General features: G+C 41.8%; 1 protein-coding gene across 4 annotated transcripts; it reads left to right on the top strand.

The window, feature by feature from the left end:
- The first annotated feature begins 2,942 nt into the window (after positions 1 to 2,942).
- Positions 2,943 to 17,141, top strand: LOC308250859 (UPF0461 protein C5orf24 homolog). Of its 4 annotated transcripts, XM_080673740.1 has the most exons (4): positions 2,943 to 3,224; positions 12,378 to 12,807; positions 14,495 to 14,568; positions 15,408 to 17,062. In XM_080673740.1, exons 2-3 carry the CDS (start codon positions 12,381 to 12,383, stop codon positions 14,533 to 14,535), a joined length of 468 nt encoding a protein of 155 aa, XP_080529866.1. In that variant the 5' UTR covers positions 2,943 to 3,224; positions 12,378 to 12,380; the 3' UTR covers positions 14,536 to 14,568; positions 15,408 to 17,062. The 4 variants fall into 4 exon arrangements, 3 of the variants coding, with proteins under 3 accessions (XP_080529866.1, XP_080529865.1, XP_080529864.1); XR_013960875.1 differs by having other exon boundaries at positions 12,378 to 14,568; positions 15,408 to 17,141; XM_080673739.1 differs by having other exon boundaries at positions 14,495 to 17,062.
- Positions 17,142 to 18,517: the final 1,376 nt, after the last annotated feature.

Below are 18,517 nucleotides of genomic sequence, written 5' to 3'. Positions count from 1 at the left end.
AGTTTGGCATTTAAAAGTGTGCTCTTGTTGCAATTGAAGTGATGATAAATGGCTATACTCTTGAAAAACCTCTCTATCTTCAGAACTAGTACATTGTACCTATATTGCATGTACTATAGCACCTCATTAAGACCAACCTGAGATAATTATCAGAAAACACCAGGCCATTGCATTTAACATTCTGATTATCTGAGTTTTTGTTTACCTCGCCAAATGTAAACTTACTGAGATCAGGGACCCTGTCCTGCATCCCTAGTACCTTGCATTCAATTAATACCTGTTGAATTGACTAGTCACTTGTCCACTGTCATACAGCTAGTAAGTGGTAGACCAAGAATTAAAATTTGTAGGGAGTGGTTATAGGGTTAAGCTTTGGACTGACCTGCTGGCAAAGCTGCAAACAAGTCCCAGCTATGAAGGCACAGCCCTCTTAGCATACATAATTAAGCTTGATCTTGTGACTGCTCCCTAGATCTTTCCTGGGTAGCTAATGGGCTGTGGGAGGTGCAGCAAGTGCTGCCAAAACAAGTGAAACTTAACAAGAACATTGTAAATTACCTTGTTTACCTCTGACTATAAAATAAAGCATCAACTTGCAGTCTGGATCTGTTCTGTGGTCTCAGTCACACACTGAAGATCCACCTAGACCCAGCTTATTCTCTTTTGTCTTTTCTTCATCCTTCGCCAGCCCTCCCTCAGGCTCGCCAAACCCTTGGCTGGCGCAGCACAAAAATTCACATCTACACCTATTTCACAGTCCCACAAGAAGGACATTATCTTCATTTCACACATACAAAAACTTTTCGAAAGAGCAGTGATTTGCTCAAGGTACCACAGGAGGTAAATGGCAAAAAGGCATTCAAACCCAGGAATATCTGACTTCTGTTACACTCTGGCTACTCCATTGAACTTGTAAATCATTTGACTTTGTTAATACAAAAGTTTCTGTTTCTTACATGGTTTTATGTACAAATGCCACTTCAGGTAATAGTTTAGAATTATGGGTCTGGAATAGTCATGATAACAGTATGGGAGATTACAAAGCATTCTCAAATTCCACTTCAAAAATAAAGCAACTGTGCTTAGAGAAAACATTTAAAAAAGTGTTTTGGAAGGATACTTAATATGCCCTAAAATGTGTACACATTTTAGCTATTTTATATATATACTATTCCTTTTCTATATAAACAATACTAATATGACCAATCTTGTTTTCTAGTATCCTATCTAATAAAGAGGGAATATGCAAGTTGATCATCATGCCATAACAAGATGGCTGTGCCCACAGCAGAGGCGGGGATCCCATAACACAAGATGGCTGTGCCCACAGCAGAGGCCGAGTTCCTATAACAAGCCTTAACAAGCAGTCAGCAGGGACCTGAGGCTGCGTGGCACTGGGCTGGGGCAGGGGACCTGAGGCTGCACCCCCCGCCTGGCAGGGCTTGACAAAGGACCTGAGGCCATGCCTCCAACCCGGCGGGGCTAAACGGGGGACCTGAGGCTGGAACCTCAAGGCATGCCCCCTGCTTCGGCCCGGGTCGGGGGACCTGAGGCTGTGGCCCCCGCCTGGTGGGGCTTGATGGAGGTGGGGCCGGCTGGGTCTGGGTCTCGCACAATTTCAAGGTGCAGGTGGGTGGGTGGGGACTTGACTCTGGTTCCCGTGTCGTGCCCCAGACTCTGACAGGAGGGAGATTTTCATATACATTTTACTAATTTTCTTTCATCTCTGACACTTCTATTATAGAGAAAGGGCAAATAGCAATATTAAAATATTTCTTCTAATTCCCTTTTAATGTGCACAGATTTCATGCACAGGGTCACTGGTTTTTATAATAGTTAAAATTATATTTAGAATCAAGTTATGAAACCCTGCCTGCCAGAAAATGAATGGGTTTGCTCGTTTCTTTGTTTTGTTTTGATTTTTAGAGAAGAAGGGAGAAACATCAATTGTGAGATCCAAACATCAATTGGCTGCCTCCTGCCCCCTAAGGGGGATGGAGCCTGAAACCTGGGCATGAGGCCTGACCTGAACTGGCAACCTCCTGGTGAATGGGAGGACACTCCACCGATTGAGTCACACCGGCCAGGTTGGGCAATCCTCAAATATTCTTGATTGCTTAGGCAAAAAAGACAGGCACCCGCCTCTAGCCTCTTTGCGCTTCCTAATAAAGTGTCTTCCTCTCAGCAGCCTTCCTAATTCTGGATATAGGCCTTTCTGACATCTTTGAATTCCTGGAAGGAAGAACTGGGGAAACTAATCCCTTCTGCTAAGTGATTTGTATGGGGTGACTGATAGACCAGAAATCTCACAACTACATTAAAAGGATGGGCGCGTTTGTAAGCAAATTACTTGTCCCATCGTTCTTGTGATGTGGAATGAAGAATGGCGATTCTGAGGTCATGGATGTAAAAACTTTATAGTGTGTTCCACAAAATTAGGCTTTTCATTACCGCATAATCCTAGACCTGAGGGTCCAAGCACCACTTATTACTTGAATACTTCCATTTTGTTTGGAGGTGGAGGTCTCACTCTACCTATCCATAAGCAATGAAGGGGCAGAGGCTGAGTCCTTTTAATATGCTTGTAGCAGCACCTAGCACAGTAAGACTAATTTTTGTGCGAACAGCACTTAAAAGCACAGTTCCTCGAACATGACTGCTGGGTTCAAATCCTAACTCCATTAATCCTATAACCTGAGAAATGACGTCAGTAGTATAGTTCCAGCATCACAGAATTTGAGTGAAAACCAACCCACGTAAGGAAGTTACTTCCTTTGTGGCGGGTTCCTCCAGCCCAGCCAGAGCCCACAGTCTGCACTGGACCCAGAGAAGCTCCCAACGACGCGCATGCGCATCCCGGCTTCCCCGTTACCTTCCCGGAGCTTGCGTGCTGGTCGTCGGCGGGAGATTGGATCTCGCGATGTGCGTGTGCGTGCGCGTGCGCGGTCCTTGGGAGCTCTCGCGCGCTCCACCCCCACCCCCTCGCAGTCCGGGGCTGTATCGGCCTCTTCCTCCGGCGTCCGGGGCAGGACCCTAAGCTGTGGCCAAGGCTGGAGCCGAGAGTCGCCACCTCGCCGTCGCCGCTCCAGCTGCCTGCCCCTCTGTCTTGGGCTCTGCGTGCAGTGCAGAGGCGGCGGGCTGGGAAGGGAGCGTCGCCAGTGTGAGGTTCCCAGCCGATGGGCAGCCCCTGGGCGCACTGAGGGGCTGGGCTACTAGCGGCTGAGGTAGGTGGACCCGCCGGGAGTAGTCAGCTCGGCTGGGGGTAGAGTCGGGGCGGAGGACGATTGTGGAGGAGGCGGGGAGGCGGCGAGAACGGGGCCTGCAGCCTGGTGAGGAGAGGTCTGGGACCCGCGCCCAAGGAGGGGCTCTGGCCTAGCCCGGAGCGAAAGGAGGGCCCTGGACGTAGCCTCGGCTTGGAGCCATTATTGGGGGGAACTTCCTCTTGCGGCGGGCGGGAGGGTTCATCCTTTCTTTTCTCTAAGAGGTCAAAATCAGCAGCCCTCCCGTCCCCTTCATTAAAGCCTGCTGGCTTCGACAGGGACATCTGAATGGGGTGGCCTGTGGACTTGTACAGCTTGCAGAACTCCGGGTGCACGGACAGTGGGCGAGGGGTTTTGATTATGGAGGGTACACATCCCTCTCTCTAGTGTTGGGCGTGTATGGTCTGCAAAGTTGTTATTGCTAGTACATTAATAATCGCTTTCGGGCACAACAGGTGCTACATTTCTGAACGCTTCATGTCCACTAAGGTTTCTGGCTGCGGGAAACTGCGCTTTGGGGCGCAATTAAGGTGTAGGAAGAAGACAAAGGAGGCTCTTATTTTATGTTCTGTCCTGGTGTCAAAACTTTCCTTGGGGGCTGCATGCTTAGCTCCTGGCATCTGTTTGGTTTTTGCTGAATAGACTTTCTGGGTGATTAAGGTGGGTGAGTCACAAGTTGATTTTCATTTAGAATTATAAAACCGTATATGATTCTATATAATTGTTTGAAGCCAAATGACCTGAAATAAATCTCTGATAATTATGTTACGTTGGATCTTTGGAAGAGAGCGGAACTTGGAATTCTTGAAAGGAAGATTTTCTCTGAGTCTAGAAAGCTTCATGAAAGTTTTGAAAGTTACTAAAAACATAATTCTTTTTAAAAAATGTTTTTTATTGATTTTTTACAGAGAGGAAGGGAGGATAGAGAGTTAGAAACGTAGATGAGAGAGAAACATCGATCAGCTGCCTCCTGCACACCCCCTATTGGGGATGTGCCTGCAACCAAGGTACATGCCCTTGACTGGAATCGAACCTGGGACCCTTCAGTCCGCAGGCCGATGCTCTATCCACTGAGCCAAACTGGTTAGGGCTAAAAACATAATTCTGTATGTTGGCAGTAATGACCAACACGTTCAAGAGAAGGGTAAGGAATTATTTTATACTAGATGCCCGGGTGCACAAAATTTGTGTATGGGTGTGGTCCCTAGGCCTGGCCGGTGATCAAAGTGGGAGTGTCTGGCATGGAAGGGCAGGTCCCAGCTGACCTCTGGGCCCTGGGCAGCACCTGGGCCCCCAGGCCTCCAGGCACCCCCCTCCGCCTGAGTCATTGGCCAGGCTCCCTCAATGCCTGGAGCTGGGCCGCATCTGGAGCCTGCTCGCACCTGCCTTGGCCTGGTGCTGCCTGCTCACCTGCTCCATCATCCCGCTGTGGTCCCGCTCTCGTCAGGGCCCATTAGCACCTCCACTGTCACCCATTGCCATCGCTGTCATGGACACCCGCCGTGTTCCTCCCCCCCCCCCCCCAATGGTCAGTGCATGTCATAGCGAGCGGTTGAGGGGACAATTTGCATATTAGGCTTTTATTATATAGGATAAGATAGAACAGCTCACCAAAAGACTTTTGGGGTTAAACACACAGTAAAATAACTTTAGGATGGCTAATTTATGCTTTAAAATTATAATTTAGTCATAGTTAAATATATTCAGTGAACTTTTTTATTTTTATTATATTTAAATCCTCACCGAGGATATTTTTCCATTGATTTTTAGAGAGAGTGGAAGGGAGGGGGAGAGAGAGACAGGCAGACAGACAGTCAGACATCAATTTGTAGTCTCCTGCACTGCTCCTGATTGGGCAGAACCTGCAACTTAGATAATTAAACCGGGGACTCTACAGTCTGAGGGCTACCACTCTATCCACTGAGCCAAACTGCTAGGGCCAGTGAGCCATTTTAAAAAACATCCTTTGGTAGTCCACACAGTCTGTTCTGTAACACTTGACTTTCAAGTCCAAACTTTCCAGAAACAGAATTCATTCTGACTTAAGAAATGTGTTCTGGCCCTAGCCAGTTTGGCTCAGTGGATAGAGTGTTAGCCTGCGGACTGAAGGATCCCAGGTTCTATTCCAGTCAAGGGCACGTGTCCGGGTTGTGGGCCCCATCCCCAGTAGGGGGTGTGTAGGAGGCAGCCAATCAATGATTCTCTCTCATCATGGATGTTTCTATCTCTCTCTCCCTCTCCCTTCCTCTCTGAAATCAATAAAAATATATTTAAAAATAAAAAGAAATGTGTTCTGTCTACTTTCTATGAGCTCTCTATTATTATTGTATGGTAAGAGTCTTTTGAGAAAGAACAGTTAGCTGGTAAGCCCTGAATTGAGAGTAGGGAAGGATTATTAAATGTAGGATTGATGCTTTCATATACAAATACTGCATACATATGTATACATACATATACATAAATAGTTTATGCACACAAAGATCTAATGGTGCTGATTCCTATCTTAACAGGTTGCATCTGAAAGTAGAAAATGATTGGTTTTAACTGTTTCCTATTTATATGGGTAACTAGTAAATTTCTTGCCCAGCTTATTACTCAGTTATGGAGTAAGCAGAATACTGTACTGATCTCTTGAAAGTACAGGGAAGGAAAATATAGAACCATATAGAAAGACTGCCCTGTAGAAATGTTCTTTAAGCCAGTGTGTCATTGTCTTTTCATTGGAATAAACAGTTTTACTCCTGTCTATTGTGTTTTAGTGCTGAGAATAGTGTTTGGCATGGAGTTGGCCCTCAATAAATGTGAGCTTTGTCAGAATTAACAGTATACAAACCAAATGCTTACATGTCTGGAAAAGATGAAAGGAGTTGAAGAAGGGTGCTTTAAAATTTTTTTTAATTGAAGAACTACTTTTTTAGCGTGTATTTTTTTTTCCCCAATGTTGGTTGTTACCTGAGTAAAGGATGTCTAACAGCATCTTGCCTCTAAAAGCGTAAGGTAATGTGGGAGCATTTGAGATCTTGCTTCCCAGCATATGTCATCAGTTTGGCTCAAATAGACTCATAAATATTTTCAGCCCTGGCCGGTGTGGCTCTGTTGGTTAGGTGTCATCTCGTCCAGGTTTGGATTCTGATTCCCGGTCAGAGCACATGCCCAGGTTTTGGGCTTGTCCCAGGTAGTGGGTGTGAGCTCACATAGATGTTTCTCTCGCTCCCTTTCCCTTTCTCTTAAAATTTTTTTTTTCAAAATAAAATAAAAGCCTAACTAATGTAAGCTGAGATTCTATATATCCTGAGTGCTAATAGGTGGCAAATGTTCTGATACATTAAGAGAAAATGAAGTTAAAGGAAGTAAGGTCCAGAGGGAAGGTATTGGCAAGTTAGTGGTAGCACCTTAAACCAATGAAACAGATTGTAGGGAAAAAGTTTTCTTTTACTGTCTGTGCTTTCCCTCCTGTGGAAGAGAATTTGGACCTTTCTACCTCTTTTTACTCGAGCTTTCCAGAAAGGTGATTTCTGAATCATAAAATTGTAAAAGCGGTCACTTTTTATCTTACAACTAGAGGCCCAGTGCACGAATTCATGCACGGGAGATTGGCTGGCTGGCCTGCCCCTATCGGGGCCGATCAAGGTCTGGCCGGCTGGGGGAAGGGGCCATGAGCGATTGGCCAGTGGGCCCCACCCCTGATTGGGGTTGGGGGGCCGATTGGGGGCGGGGCTGACCATGGGGAGGGGCTGCAGGAGGTTGGCCGACCAGTCCCACCCTCTATTGGGGTGGGGGTGTGATCGGGGGCGTGGCCGGCCAGGGGGAGGGGCTGCGGGCCTATCATGGTGGGGCTGGCAGGCGGGGGGGGGGGGAAGAGGCAGTAGGGCATTTGACCGGCCGGCTCTGCCTTTGATCAGGGTGGGAGAGTCCAGTAGTGGGCAGTACTTATTAAAGGATAATCTTGAGAATAGTAACTGGGAAGAATGGTAAAAGAGCAGGTTTGAGCAGAGGAATAAGTAAAGCTGCAATGCTGACCAGGGATCAGCTTCAGGGAACCATATAGAGAGCTCTTGGGTCAATGGGGAAAAAGGAGACATATGTACCTGATCGGGCCGGTTCGCTAGCCACAGTGGGCGTCATAGCGACTGGTCGTTACGGCGTTACGGTTGCTGGCTTTTTATATATATAGATCTTCTGCTTAAAAGTCTGAGTATGTTTCTCTTTGTATTTGCAATTGGTCTCTACTCTAACTTTATTGGAAATAAACTAGAGTTTTGATTCCTATCTAATGCCTGTGTATATTTCTCAATTAGTTTATAACTTGATGGAGAGAGGAATGTGGTTGGTCCCTTCACAAATCCCAATATTGGCTTTTCTTCAATTTAGAAAACAAATTTATTTCACTTTAAAGGTTTTATAAAGGTTTGAAGAGGTAGGGGCTAAAGAGGTAAATAAAAACTTAATTAGAAATATTTTAAATTAAATTAAGTCCTGCATTGTCATTTTAGTATAGCTGAGTGATTCTCATTGTAGGGGGTGGATTTTGTCCCCCAGGCACTGTCTGGGGAAATTTTTGGTTGTCAGAAATTGGGAAGGGAAAGAGGAGGGTGTAGCTATTAACATTTCTAAGTAGAAGCCAGGGATGCTATTAAGCATCTTAAAATGTACAGGACAACCCTTCACAACAAAGCATTACCTGACCCAAATAATAGTCCTACTATTGAGAAATGCTGGTATAGTTTTATATTATACTAGAGGCCCGGTGCACAGATTTGTGCACTGGTGGGGTCCCTCAGCCTGGCCTGTGCCCTCTCACAATCGGGGACCCCTTGGGGGATGTCTGACTGCCAGTTTTGGCCTGATCCCCAGGGATTGGGCCGAAACTGGCAGTCCGACATCCCCCGAAGGGTGTAGTAGTGCACAAAGTGGCAGGTGGCCTGGGAGGAGCCTGGGCCTGGGCCAGGTGCCACGCCACTCCCGCTCATCCCAGCCCCGCTGCACCTGCTGCCGCCTCCGCTCGATAGCGATGCCGTGGAGGTGGGAGAGGCTTGCACAGCAGCAGCTGTGCTTGCTAGCTGTGAGCCCGGCATCTGGTGCCTGTTGGTCAGCTGAGTGGCGCTCCCTCTGTGGGAGCGTACTGACCACCAGGGGGCAGCTCCTGCATTGAGCGTCTGCCCCTGGTGGTCAGTGTGTGTCATAGCGACCGGTCGACCAATCATTAGGCCATTCGGTTCAGTCGCTTAGGCTTTTATATATATAGATTATATTGTTGGTTCTGAAGGCAGGTTATCTGAATTTCTTTGGCTTTACCATTTCCTAATGTGTTGCTAAAGTCTGCCTCAGTTTCTGTAAAACAGAATTAATAATAGTATGTTCCTCATAGAGTTGTGGTAATGATTAAATTAGATAATCTTCACAGCGTCAAGCTTATTACCTGACACATAGAAAATGCTCAAAAACTGTTAACTTTCAGGTAATATTAATACATTTTGAACATAACTTGATGGTCTTTCCTTATCATCTGAAATTAGAATTTGAGCTAGTGAGAATTAATAACCTAGTTCTCATTATATCCTTGAGGAATGAGTGAATAATTACTCTTTTTAATATTTGTGTTCAGTTAGGTCCTTCTTGTTTTATGTTCTCAAGTCTGTAAGACTTCTGCCATAAACAGATAGCTTCTCATTGTTGATGTTTTTCCTTCATAGTTAAGACTTTAAGCCAACTAGCCAACAGCTCTGTATCTGTTGAGTCTCAGCAAAATATTTAGTAATATAACAGAATTCAATTCTGTGACTTGATTCCCATTTCCTTTTGCCTTTATAAAATGAAATAAATTTACAGTGGTTTTGACTTACATTAATTATCTGTTAGAGCCTCTGGGAGTAGCTATTTTTGAGAGGTTTTGGTGCAGTATTGCACGTACAAAGGTATAGGAAAGAATCTAACAACTTGAGGCTAGGCCTTCAGATACATTTGAGACTATTTTTCTAAATGAATTGGAAACCATATATTTATCTTTTTTATATAAACTCATTTTCTGTGTGTCTAAACAATAAGGGCTGGCTTGTTATGGTGATGGTTTAATACAGCCTTTACAAAGAGAAAAACATCACAGGGATGTCCTCACAGACAAAACAGACTTTGGTCTGTTTGTTAATAAGTCATAGGGCTCTTGTAAGGGAAAAAGATCCATGCCATATTTATGATCAAGAGAGAAAGCAGAGCCGAGACCGGTTTGGCTCAGTGGATAGAGCGTCGGCCTGCGGACTGAAGGGTCCCGGGTTCGATTCCGGTCAAGGGCATGTGCCTTGGTTGCGGGCACATCCCCAGTGGGAGGTGTGCAGGAGGCAGCTGATCGATGTTTCTCTCCCATCGATGTTTCTAACTCTCTATCCCTCTCCCTTCCTCTCTGTAAAAAAATCAATAAAATATATTTAAAAAGAAAAAAAAAAAAAGAGAGAGAAAGCAGTGTTGTACATTCAACTTTTTGTCTTGATAACCCTACCATTTTATTTTTATTTTTATTTAAAAAATTTTTTATTAAGGTATTATATGTGTACATATCTTACCATTGCACCCCCCACCCCACTCCCATACATGCCCTCACCCCTCAATGTTTTGCATTCGTTGGTTACTCTTTTTTTTTTTTTTTTAAACATATTTTATTGATACTTTTACAGAGAGGAAGGGAGAGGGATAGAGAGCCAGAAACATCGATGAGAGAGAAACATCGATCAGCTGCCTCCTGCACACCTCCCACCGGGGATGTGCCCGCAATCAAAGCACATGCCCCCGACCGGAATCGAACCCGGGACCCCTCAGTCCGCAGGCCGACGCTCTATCCACTGAGCCAAACTAGCCTCGGCTCGTTGGTTACTCTTATATGCATGCATATAAGTCCTTCGGTTGATCTCTTATTTTCCCCACCTCTCCCTAACCTTCCCGCTGTAATTTAACAGTCTGTTTGATGCTTTACTGCCTCTGTATCTATCTTTTTGTTCATCAGTTTATAATGTTTTTTATTATCCACAAATGAGTGAGATCATGTGGTATGATAACCCTATTATTTTATTATGGTTGTTACCCATACAATCTAGTAAAAGAGTAATATGCAAATTAACCATCACTCAGCTACACCCACAAGCCATGCCCACCAGCCAATCAGGAGCGAGTATGCAAATTAACCCAACCAAGATTGCTGCGGCCACAGAGCGAGCAGGAGGCTTGGGTTTCTCCGGAAATGGAGGAAGCCAAGCTTTCCGCACACCCTGGCTGGCCTAGGCCTCCACTCAAGGCTACAAAGTTTCAATTATAGAAGATAAATAAATCCCAGATACCAGGGCCTCCACTTGGGTCGCCGGGGGGTGTGGCTGGCCTGCAGACCACCACAGGACCCTCGCCCAGGCTGCCCCACACCCCAAGGGAACCCCCACCCTGATCCGGGACACCCTTCAGGGCAAACCAGCCTGCCCCCACCCATTCATCAGGCCTCTATCCTATTTAATAAAAGAGTAATATGCAAATTGACCATCACTCCAACACACAAGATGGCTACCCCTATGTGGTCAAAGATGGCTGCCCCCATGTGGACACAAGATGGCCACCACAAGATGGCCAGCAGGGGAGGGCAGTTGGGGCGATCAAGCCTTCAGGGGAGGGCAGTTAGGGGTGACCAGGCCGGCAGAGGAGGGAAGTTGGGGGCCACCAGGCCTGCAGGTAAGGGCAGTTGGGGGGGGACCCAAGCCTGCAGGGGACCAGGCCTGCAGGGGAAGGCAGTTAGGGGTGACCAGGCCTGCAGGGGAGGGCAGTTAGGGGCAAACAGGCTGGCAGGGGAGCAGTTAGGCATCCATCAGGCTGGCAGGGGAGTGGTTAGGGGATGATCAGGCTGGCAGGCAGAAGCGGTTAGGGGCAATCAGGAAGGCAGGCAGGCAAGCAGTTGGGAGCCAGCAGTCCTGAATTGTGAGAGGGATGTCTGACTGCCCGTTTAGGCCCGATCAAGGTAGGATCGGGCCCTAGCCGGTTTGGCTCAGTGGATAGAGCGTCGGCCTGCGGACTGAAGGGTCCCTGGTTCGATTCCGGTCAGTGGCATGTACCTTGATTGTGGGCGCATCCCCAGTGGGGGGTGTGCAAGAGGCAGCTGATCGATGTTTCTCTCTCATTGATGTTTCTAACTCTCTATCCCTCTCCCTTCCTCTCTGTAAAAAAATCAATAAAATATATTTAAGAAAAAAAAAAAAAAAAGGTAGGATCGGGCCTAAACGGGCAGTCGGACATCCCTCGAGGGGTCCCAGATTGGAGAGGGTGCAGGCTGGGCTGAGGGACACCCCCCCTCCCTGCACAATTTCGTGCACCGGGCCTCTAGTATTATAATATAAGTTTCAGTTGTTGGTATTAATATTCACTCATTTTAGCTAATGGAAACGTTTGTTTACTCTCTATATTGGTACTGCCTCCTGTTTGAATAGAGTCATTTGAAGGGAGTCAATATGTTTGGTCAAGAGATTGCATTCATTGTTTGGCACATTCCACCTTTTGTAAAGTATAATATACACTCAGGATTGTGTATAAATAATAAATTGTGATCTGGAAACTGTGGCCGGATCAGAAGTATACATGTGAGAAGTATAATAAAAGGCCAAAGGGAAACATTCTATGAATGTTAGGCAAACTGAAGGGAAAAAAAAACATGTTAATAAGAGTTCTTGTCTTTACTGTTATCTTTTTGGGGTTTAATGATCTAGAGGAAAAGAGAATATAAATTATATAGATATATAGAATATGTTCCTATAGGATATAAAATATATTCCTACAGAACATAACAGATTTATTTTCTACCTGTACACTTTTTCAGTTCCTAAGCAGAGAACATTAACCTATTAAATCAATATTATAGTTGAGTTTGTATGGCATTTGTTCCTTCCCATGATTAAATTGAGAAAAACAAATATCTTTGAATCTGCTGATGTGTGTTTGTTTATAAGTGGTCTGGAGTCCTGCCTGTTAGCCTAATTTTAGGTTTCCTGCATAGTTGTTGGAAGACAGACTATTTTCCCACTGAATGCTGTCATACAGATATATGTTTGTATATGTATATTTATGCATATTTGTTTTATTTTTTATTTTTGGTAGAAAATGATGCATCCTGTTGCCAGCACTAATCCGGCTTTCTGTGGGCCTGGCAAGCCTTCCTGCCTTAATGAAGATGCCATGAGAGCTGCTGATCAGTTTGACATATATTCCTCCCAGCAAAGCAAATATAGCCACACAGTCAGCCACAAACCAATGGCTTGTCAGAGGCAAGACCCATTAAATGAAACGCACTTGCAGACTACAAGTGGCAGAAGCATAGAGATAAAAGATGAACTAAAGAAAAAGAAAAATCTCAATCGATCTGGTAAGCGTGGCCGGCCTTCTGGAACCACCAAATCAGCAGGATACCGGACCAGCACAGGCAGACCCCTGGGAACCACCAAAGCAGCTGGATTTAAGACAAGTCCAGGCAGACCTTTGGGTACAACCAAAGCTGCGGGATACAAAGTCAGCCCAGGGAGACCTCCAGGTAGCATTAAAGCTCTATCCCGTCTTGCCGATCTTGGTTATGGCTGTGGCACTGCTGCTTTTCCTTACCCTATGATGCATAGCAGAGCAGTTCATGGGGGAGAGGAAACCAGCAGTGAAGTCAAGCCGCCCAATGAGTGAATGAGGCAGGAAAGGAGGGCCAGGTTTAGAAGGAAGATTGTGAATAATCCCAAAGCTTCTTGGTTTTATTTTGACATACATGACTATGACCTGGGCTTTCCACATTTGTTTTCCTGTTTTTTTGTTTGTTTTTCCTGCTTTTGCTCAGAAACTGCCATATGCTGACAGATGCACTCAGGGCACAAGCAGTGGCATTGAATTTGTACATAGGTTCAAGTATAACATCTAACTAAATCATTTTTGCTTTTCCTTTAGAGTTATGATTGTGTCTCATAATTCATTACTGCTTTTGGGCCATTCTAAATAGAAGCTTTATGTACTAAAACAACAGAATCCATTATACCCATTAGTTTGTGAAGTAAGTCTACAATGTAAGAAAGATAATATCTAAGGTATTTTTAACTGATGGAACAAAACAAACTAATGATTCACGATAATTTGAAGTATGTCTGTTAGTTTTTGTAACTTTCATTTTCATGGGCCAGGACACAGATATTTGTATGCTTTGGCATTTACATAGACTTCAGATGTTAAAAATTTTATTTTTAATGTTCTAGGTTTAGGCAACTTATTTATTGATCTAAATGGCATTAACTGATTTAACCATTTGTTCCTAAAGGAATTATTTAATGTTTGCCTTTCAGCAATGATAGGTTGTGTCTTTTTTAATTGCCTAAGAGCATATATATCAAACACTACAAACAATTCAAACTTTTTAATAAAAACTGCACATTACATTTTTGGTGAAATACAGTGCATTCTGAGAATAGCATATGTAATATAATAGAAAAAGAAACATTCTTAAGGTTTGCATGGGACTGTATTCACATTTTGCCTTTCATAGACTTAGTTGTAAAGCATTATGCTTAAAACATTTATTATTGTTCATTTATTCAGAGTGTTTTTTTAGTGGTGTTTTTTTTTTTTTCTGAGAAATTGTCCGTTGCATTAGCACTTAACTGTGGATTCAGGTTTATATCTACCAAAGGACACAAACTGAATGGTAGACTGTAAAACTGCTATAAACAAAATGCAGTTTTCTGTCAGAATACAAATATTAAGAAATATATAGGAATCCATCTGTGCATGGAACATGTAAAAAATATGTCAGTTAGTATAATTAAACACCTAATTGTGGCTCCAGTGAGACCATACCCAAAATTTTTCCAGCAGTGTTTGCTTTAGAAAGTAAGGTAGATGGAAAAGAAAAAAAAGTATTGGGTATAGTAGGCACAGAAGGAAATCTTCTTGACCCCTTTCTGAAAGTAATATTTTTTGCTGATATACATTTTATTTATCCTGAGTTTGGTCTGAATAAACTATTATAAACTTTGGATTTGAAAAAAATTCCACTGAACTTTAAAATTACAATGTATGTATTTGTGATTTAAAATGCCTTTGAGATTATAATGTAGATTTGCAGGACCCAAAAACTTTTAAAGTGATTAAAAGTTTAAAAAGGCACATATTGTGTTGTTTGGGCTTGCTCTCAGTTAATACAAACTCTGATTGCAAATGGATGTCATGTTTCGTACCTTTTTTATCAGGAAAAAAGCAGCAAGCCTTCAGGTGTTCCAGTGATGCCTGACACAATGAGCTGGAGTTTATGCTGCTCTTTACAGTAAGAGGTGTTGCATTGTATGTGGGGACTGTGTGTGCACTGGCATCTAAGACAGTGACCTCAACAATTTTAGCTTTGCACAAACCATAGCGAACAATGTTGGATGATTACATAATCAGTGGCAACATTCTGGCAGCTAAATTGCTACAAGAGTTTCTTCCTGCAGAAGCCTAAAATATAAAATTTCAATAATTTACTAAGAACAGTATAACTTTTGACACACACAAATGCATACATCTTTATTCATATATTTATCCACTTTTATTATGTATCTGTCATTTAGCTATTTCTCAGATTGATGTTCAGCAGTTGGATGCTTACAAATCCTGTTTTGAGTTCCTGAAAACAGTTGTTAATTAAATATTCTACTGTAGAATAATTATACCACTGTCAAGGATTTGATTGCATGATGTTTTTATGTGTCCATTTGACATTGCCCTTTCAGTTAATTTTGATTCCTGATTTTGTTATACATAACCTTCCCTTTCTCTCTGCCCTTTCCAACATTCATTCCCTCCTATTTTCCCCATCCTCCAGCACATCTACTCAGTGTGCTGTGCTGTGTGTCAGAAGGTAAAGCAGGTGTATTATTGTATACTGAATTTTTTTATACATTTAATGAAATGGTGAAATCAGCTAAAGGAAGTATGTGCATAACAGTGTTTATTAGTATCAGGAGCTATATCCCAGGTAAAAAAGGGGGCAAATGGTACAGTTGTGAATGGATAACATCATTTAGAAAGCTGAATTTTCTGTTCATATGAGCAGTTACTTGGAGTATTAGATCTGTGTGCTGGTGAGCATCTATTGATTATACTTCCTTTTCTCCTTGTGAACAGTTTATTGATGCCATACTGAAGAGAAAGACACATCCAAGTGATAACATGAAGTCTTAAACTAGAAAATATTTTTACTTATCTATACTCTAAAAACTACATTGTGCATCTTTTGTAACACTGTCTCTTGTCATGATAAACACTGAAATAGCATGTTAAAATGCCTATACTTTAATCAGTTGGGGAAAACTGGCCTTTTCGTCCCACTGTTACGATTGCTCCTTTGTTCCTTTAAAGGTAAATTGCTAATTTTATAATGTGTAACTCTCTTCACAAAATAGGTTTCACTATTCTATGTTAAAACTGTTGGTCAGAAAATGATCTGCTGTTCAAGTAAGTTTGCTTTACTTTTTTTCTTTAAAAAGTATTTTAACATGCCTTATTTATTATTCTTACATTAACCAATGAGCTAATGCAGATGAAATTTTCATTTTTTGACAAATATAACCTTGCATAATTAATCTTTAGTAGGGGATGATTTTGATACTATCTTTGGAGTTTTGCACTGGATATTAAAAAATACTGGCACATTGTGTTGGAAGAAAAGTATCTGCTTAATTTTTAATATTTGGGGACATTTTTAAAATCAGTGTTTCAATCAGACTAAAAAATTCTTTATTTTTATTTACTTTTTAAAAGAAACATGTTAAAGTAATAAAAGTAATATTCATTCCAAACTGATGTTTGTGTGAATTTACATGTATATTTTCATGAAGTAAGAATAGAGTTTGAGTTAAGGAGGAAAAAAATTATCTGAAACCATTTATTAGGTTAAAGGTAATCCATCCAGTGTAAGGAAAATCAGTGTATGAGTTAAAGAGAAAAAAACTTAACCTTCTCTCTTATATTTTAAGAAGCTTTAAAAGAACAATTCAGGGGATGTTGACTGTAACTACTACTCTGTCAGTCATTGTCTCTATATGCAGTAACATTTTATGATCCCTTTATGGTAAAATAGAAGAACTCACAGCAGTTGTTGAAAACATGTTTTCCTTGGACATAAAATATTTTGATGCTTTAGGTTTCTGTTTTTATTATAGCTTAACTATATCCTATTAAGCTCTAGGATGTATCTAAATCTTTGCTTTTCCTCCATCACCCCCAAGTAGATAAATCTGTGCTCTCACATATAATGTATTTAATTTTTGGAAAATTTCATGCTATAGTAAATCAAGTGTGTGATTTATAGTAATCAGACCACTTTGATTCTTTAAGCTTCACAGTTTCCTTTTTCCACAGATAATTACAGAGAAAATAATTACCAATTAACTGATATAAGCACGCTGTCCTCTGCTGTAAAAAGTCTGAATAGATACTGTGTATGTTTTTATGTCCATGAACTTGAGCTACTCATGTGCAATTGTGTGTATGGGAATGGAGTAGTGTTCATGATTTGTATCTACATCATCATATGGATGTATATTTATTAATAAAGTCATTACTTTAAAACCAACTGTTTACTACTCTATTTCTGTAAGTAGGGAAATGGTAAATGATACTGTTTTTTTATGACCATGGATCTTGTATTTTCTTGGATTGTGCTTCCTGAAATCTCCTCTACACTTTTGTTTTTCTCAAAACAGTAGTGTTTATGTATTTGTAATGTAAAATTTAACTTATAAATGGATCTTATTTTCTATGTTATTTCTTGTCTTTTTGATAGTAGTCCTTCTAACAGGTGTTGGACTTAATCTTAAATGTAGAGAACTTACTACTTAAGTAAAAAACCACTTTAATTAGTAATTTTCCCAAGCTTTCAACTAGTCTAATAAATTCAGCAAACTTTAGTAACTGTTGAGCACATATTCTACAGTGTGGCATTCACATTATGAATAAGGCAGTCTCTACCCTCAAGGAACCCATAGTGGAAAACAAATGCCTTAATATGTAGAATTAAACAATGTAATGCCAATTTTTATTCATTCAGAATTGACATTTTAAGATACTTTATCTCCCAAATTAGCTAATTAATTTTAGCACAGAGCCGGTGAAACTACAGCCCATCTGCCTAGTCCTAAGCTTTAGGCTAGTTTTTAGATGAAATTCACAAGAAAAATGGATTACTGGGCTTCTTCTCTATCAGCTCAGAAGGATTCAGTCATAAATTGTGATAATGCTGGCTTTTAGATCATGTTGGGAGCTACTTATGTGGCTGTTGTGCTTCGTGTCACATAAACAGTGATTAGATCAGCCCATGCATCCAAAGGTCTCGGGTTTGGTTCCTGATCCAGGGCATTGCTTAGGTTGCAGGTTCGATCCCCCAGTAGGAGGCAACCAACTGATGTCTCTCTCACATCTCAAACTCTGTTCTTATTATCACATGTTTCTCTCTCTCATCCCCCACCACCGTCCCCTTCCACTCTAAAACATTGTGTGTGTTTTTTAAATCATGAATGGGTGTTGGATTTTGAGGCATCCTTACAGACATACCCAGCAATAATGTTTTACCAGCTATCTGGGCATCCCTTTAGCCCATTTAAGTTTACACATAACATTAACCATCACTGTAGTCTTTGATCATCTTGGCCTAGCTTTATTTCATTAGGGGCTGCAAAATGGCAATTTTAAATTCTACTGTTTCTTTATCAATTAGGTCAAATATTTCTATACTAAAAACCTTCCCCTCATCAAATACTTGGTTACCCTGAAATAATTCTTGTCAGGCACATAAATGCTGGATTCTTTCCTTTTACCTACCAGTTTTCTGAATGAATTGGTTCTCCATCATCTTCCAAAGGTGATTAAGAAATTTTTTTTTTTTTTTTGGTATCAGTATGAACTAACTCATGGATTCTAAGGTGATTTATCTCTGGCTATTGAAATTACTCATTTTTATGCTCAAATTGTTCCATCTTTAGCTAGTAGGAGCCATTTTGGCTCCTTACTCATTTTGACATAATCCTAGTATATCAAGATGGTATGATAAGATGTTCCAGACTTGCAAAAAGGTCTTATGACTTAGCAAAGCAATTTAGGGAAGCAGTGTGCTCTGTCTTGAATTTTAGGGTGTTTGGGGTTTAGAAGAATGTCCTCCGTTTTCTAAAATTACTATTTTATAAAATACAGAAACTGAAAGGATCTACAATGGCATATTGGCATATTAAAAAAAATGT

Source organism: Plecotus auritus (assembly GCF_963455305.1).
Source record: "Plecotus auritus genome assembly, chromosome: 6".
NCBI lineage: Eukaryota > Metazoa > Chordata > Mammalia > Chiroptera > Vespertilionidae > Plecotus > Plecotus auritus.
The sequence above is the reverse complement of the archived record's forward strand: the minus strand, read 5'-3'. Positions and strand labels throughout refer to the sequence as shown.

Excerpts from the sequence above, each read along its gene's own strand:
- LOC308250859 (XM_080673738.1), top strand. The coding sequence starts at position 12,381 with ATGATGCATCCTGTTGCCAGCACTAATCCGGCTTTCTGTGGGCCTGGC.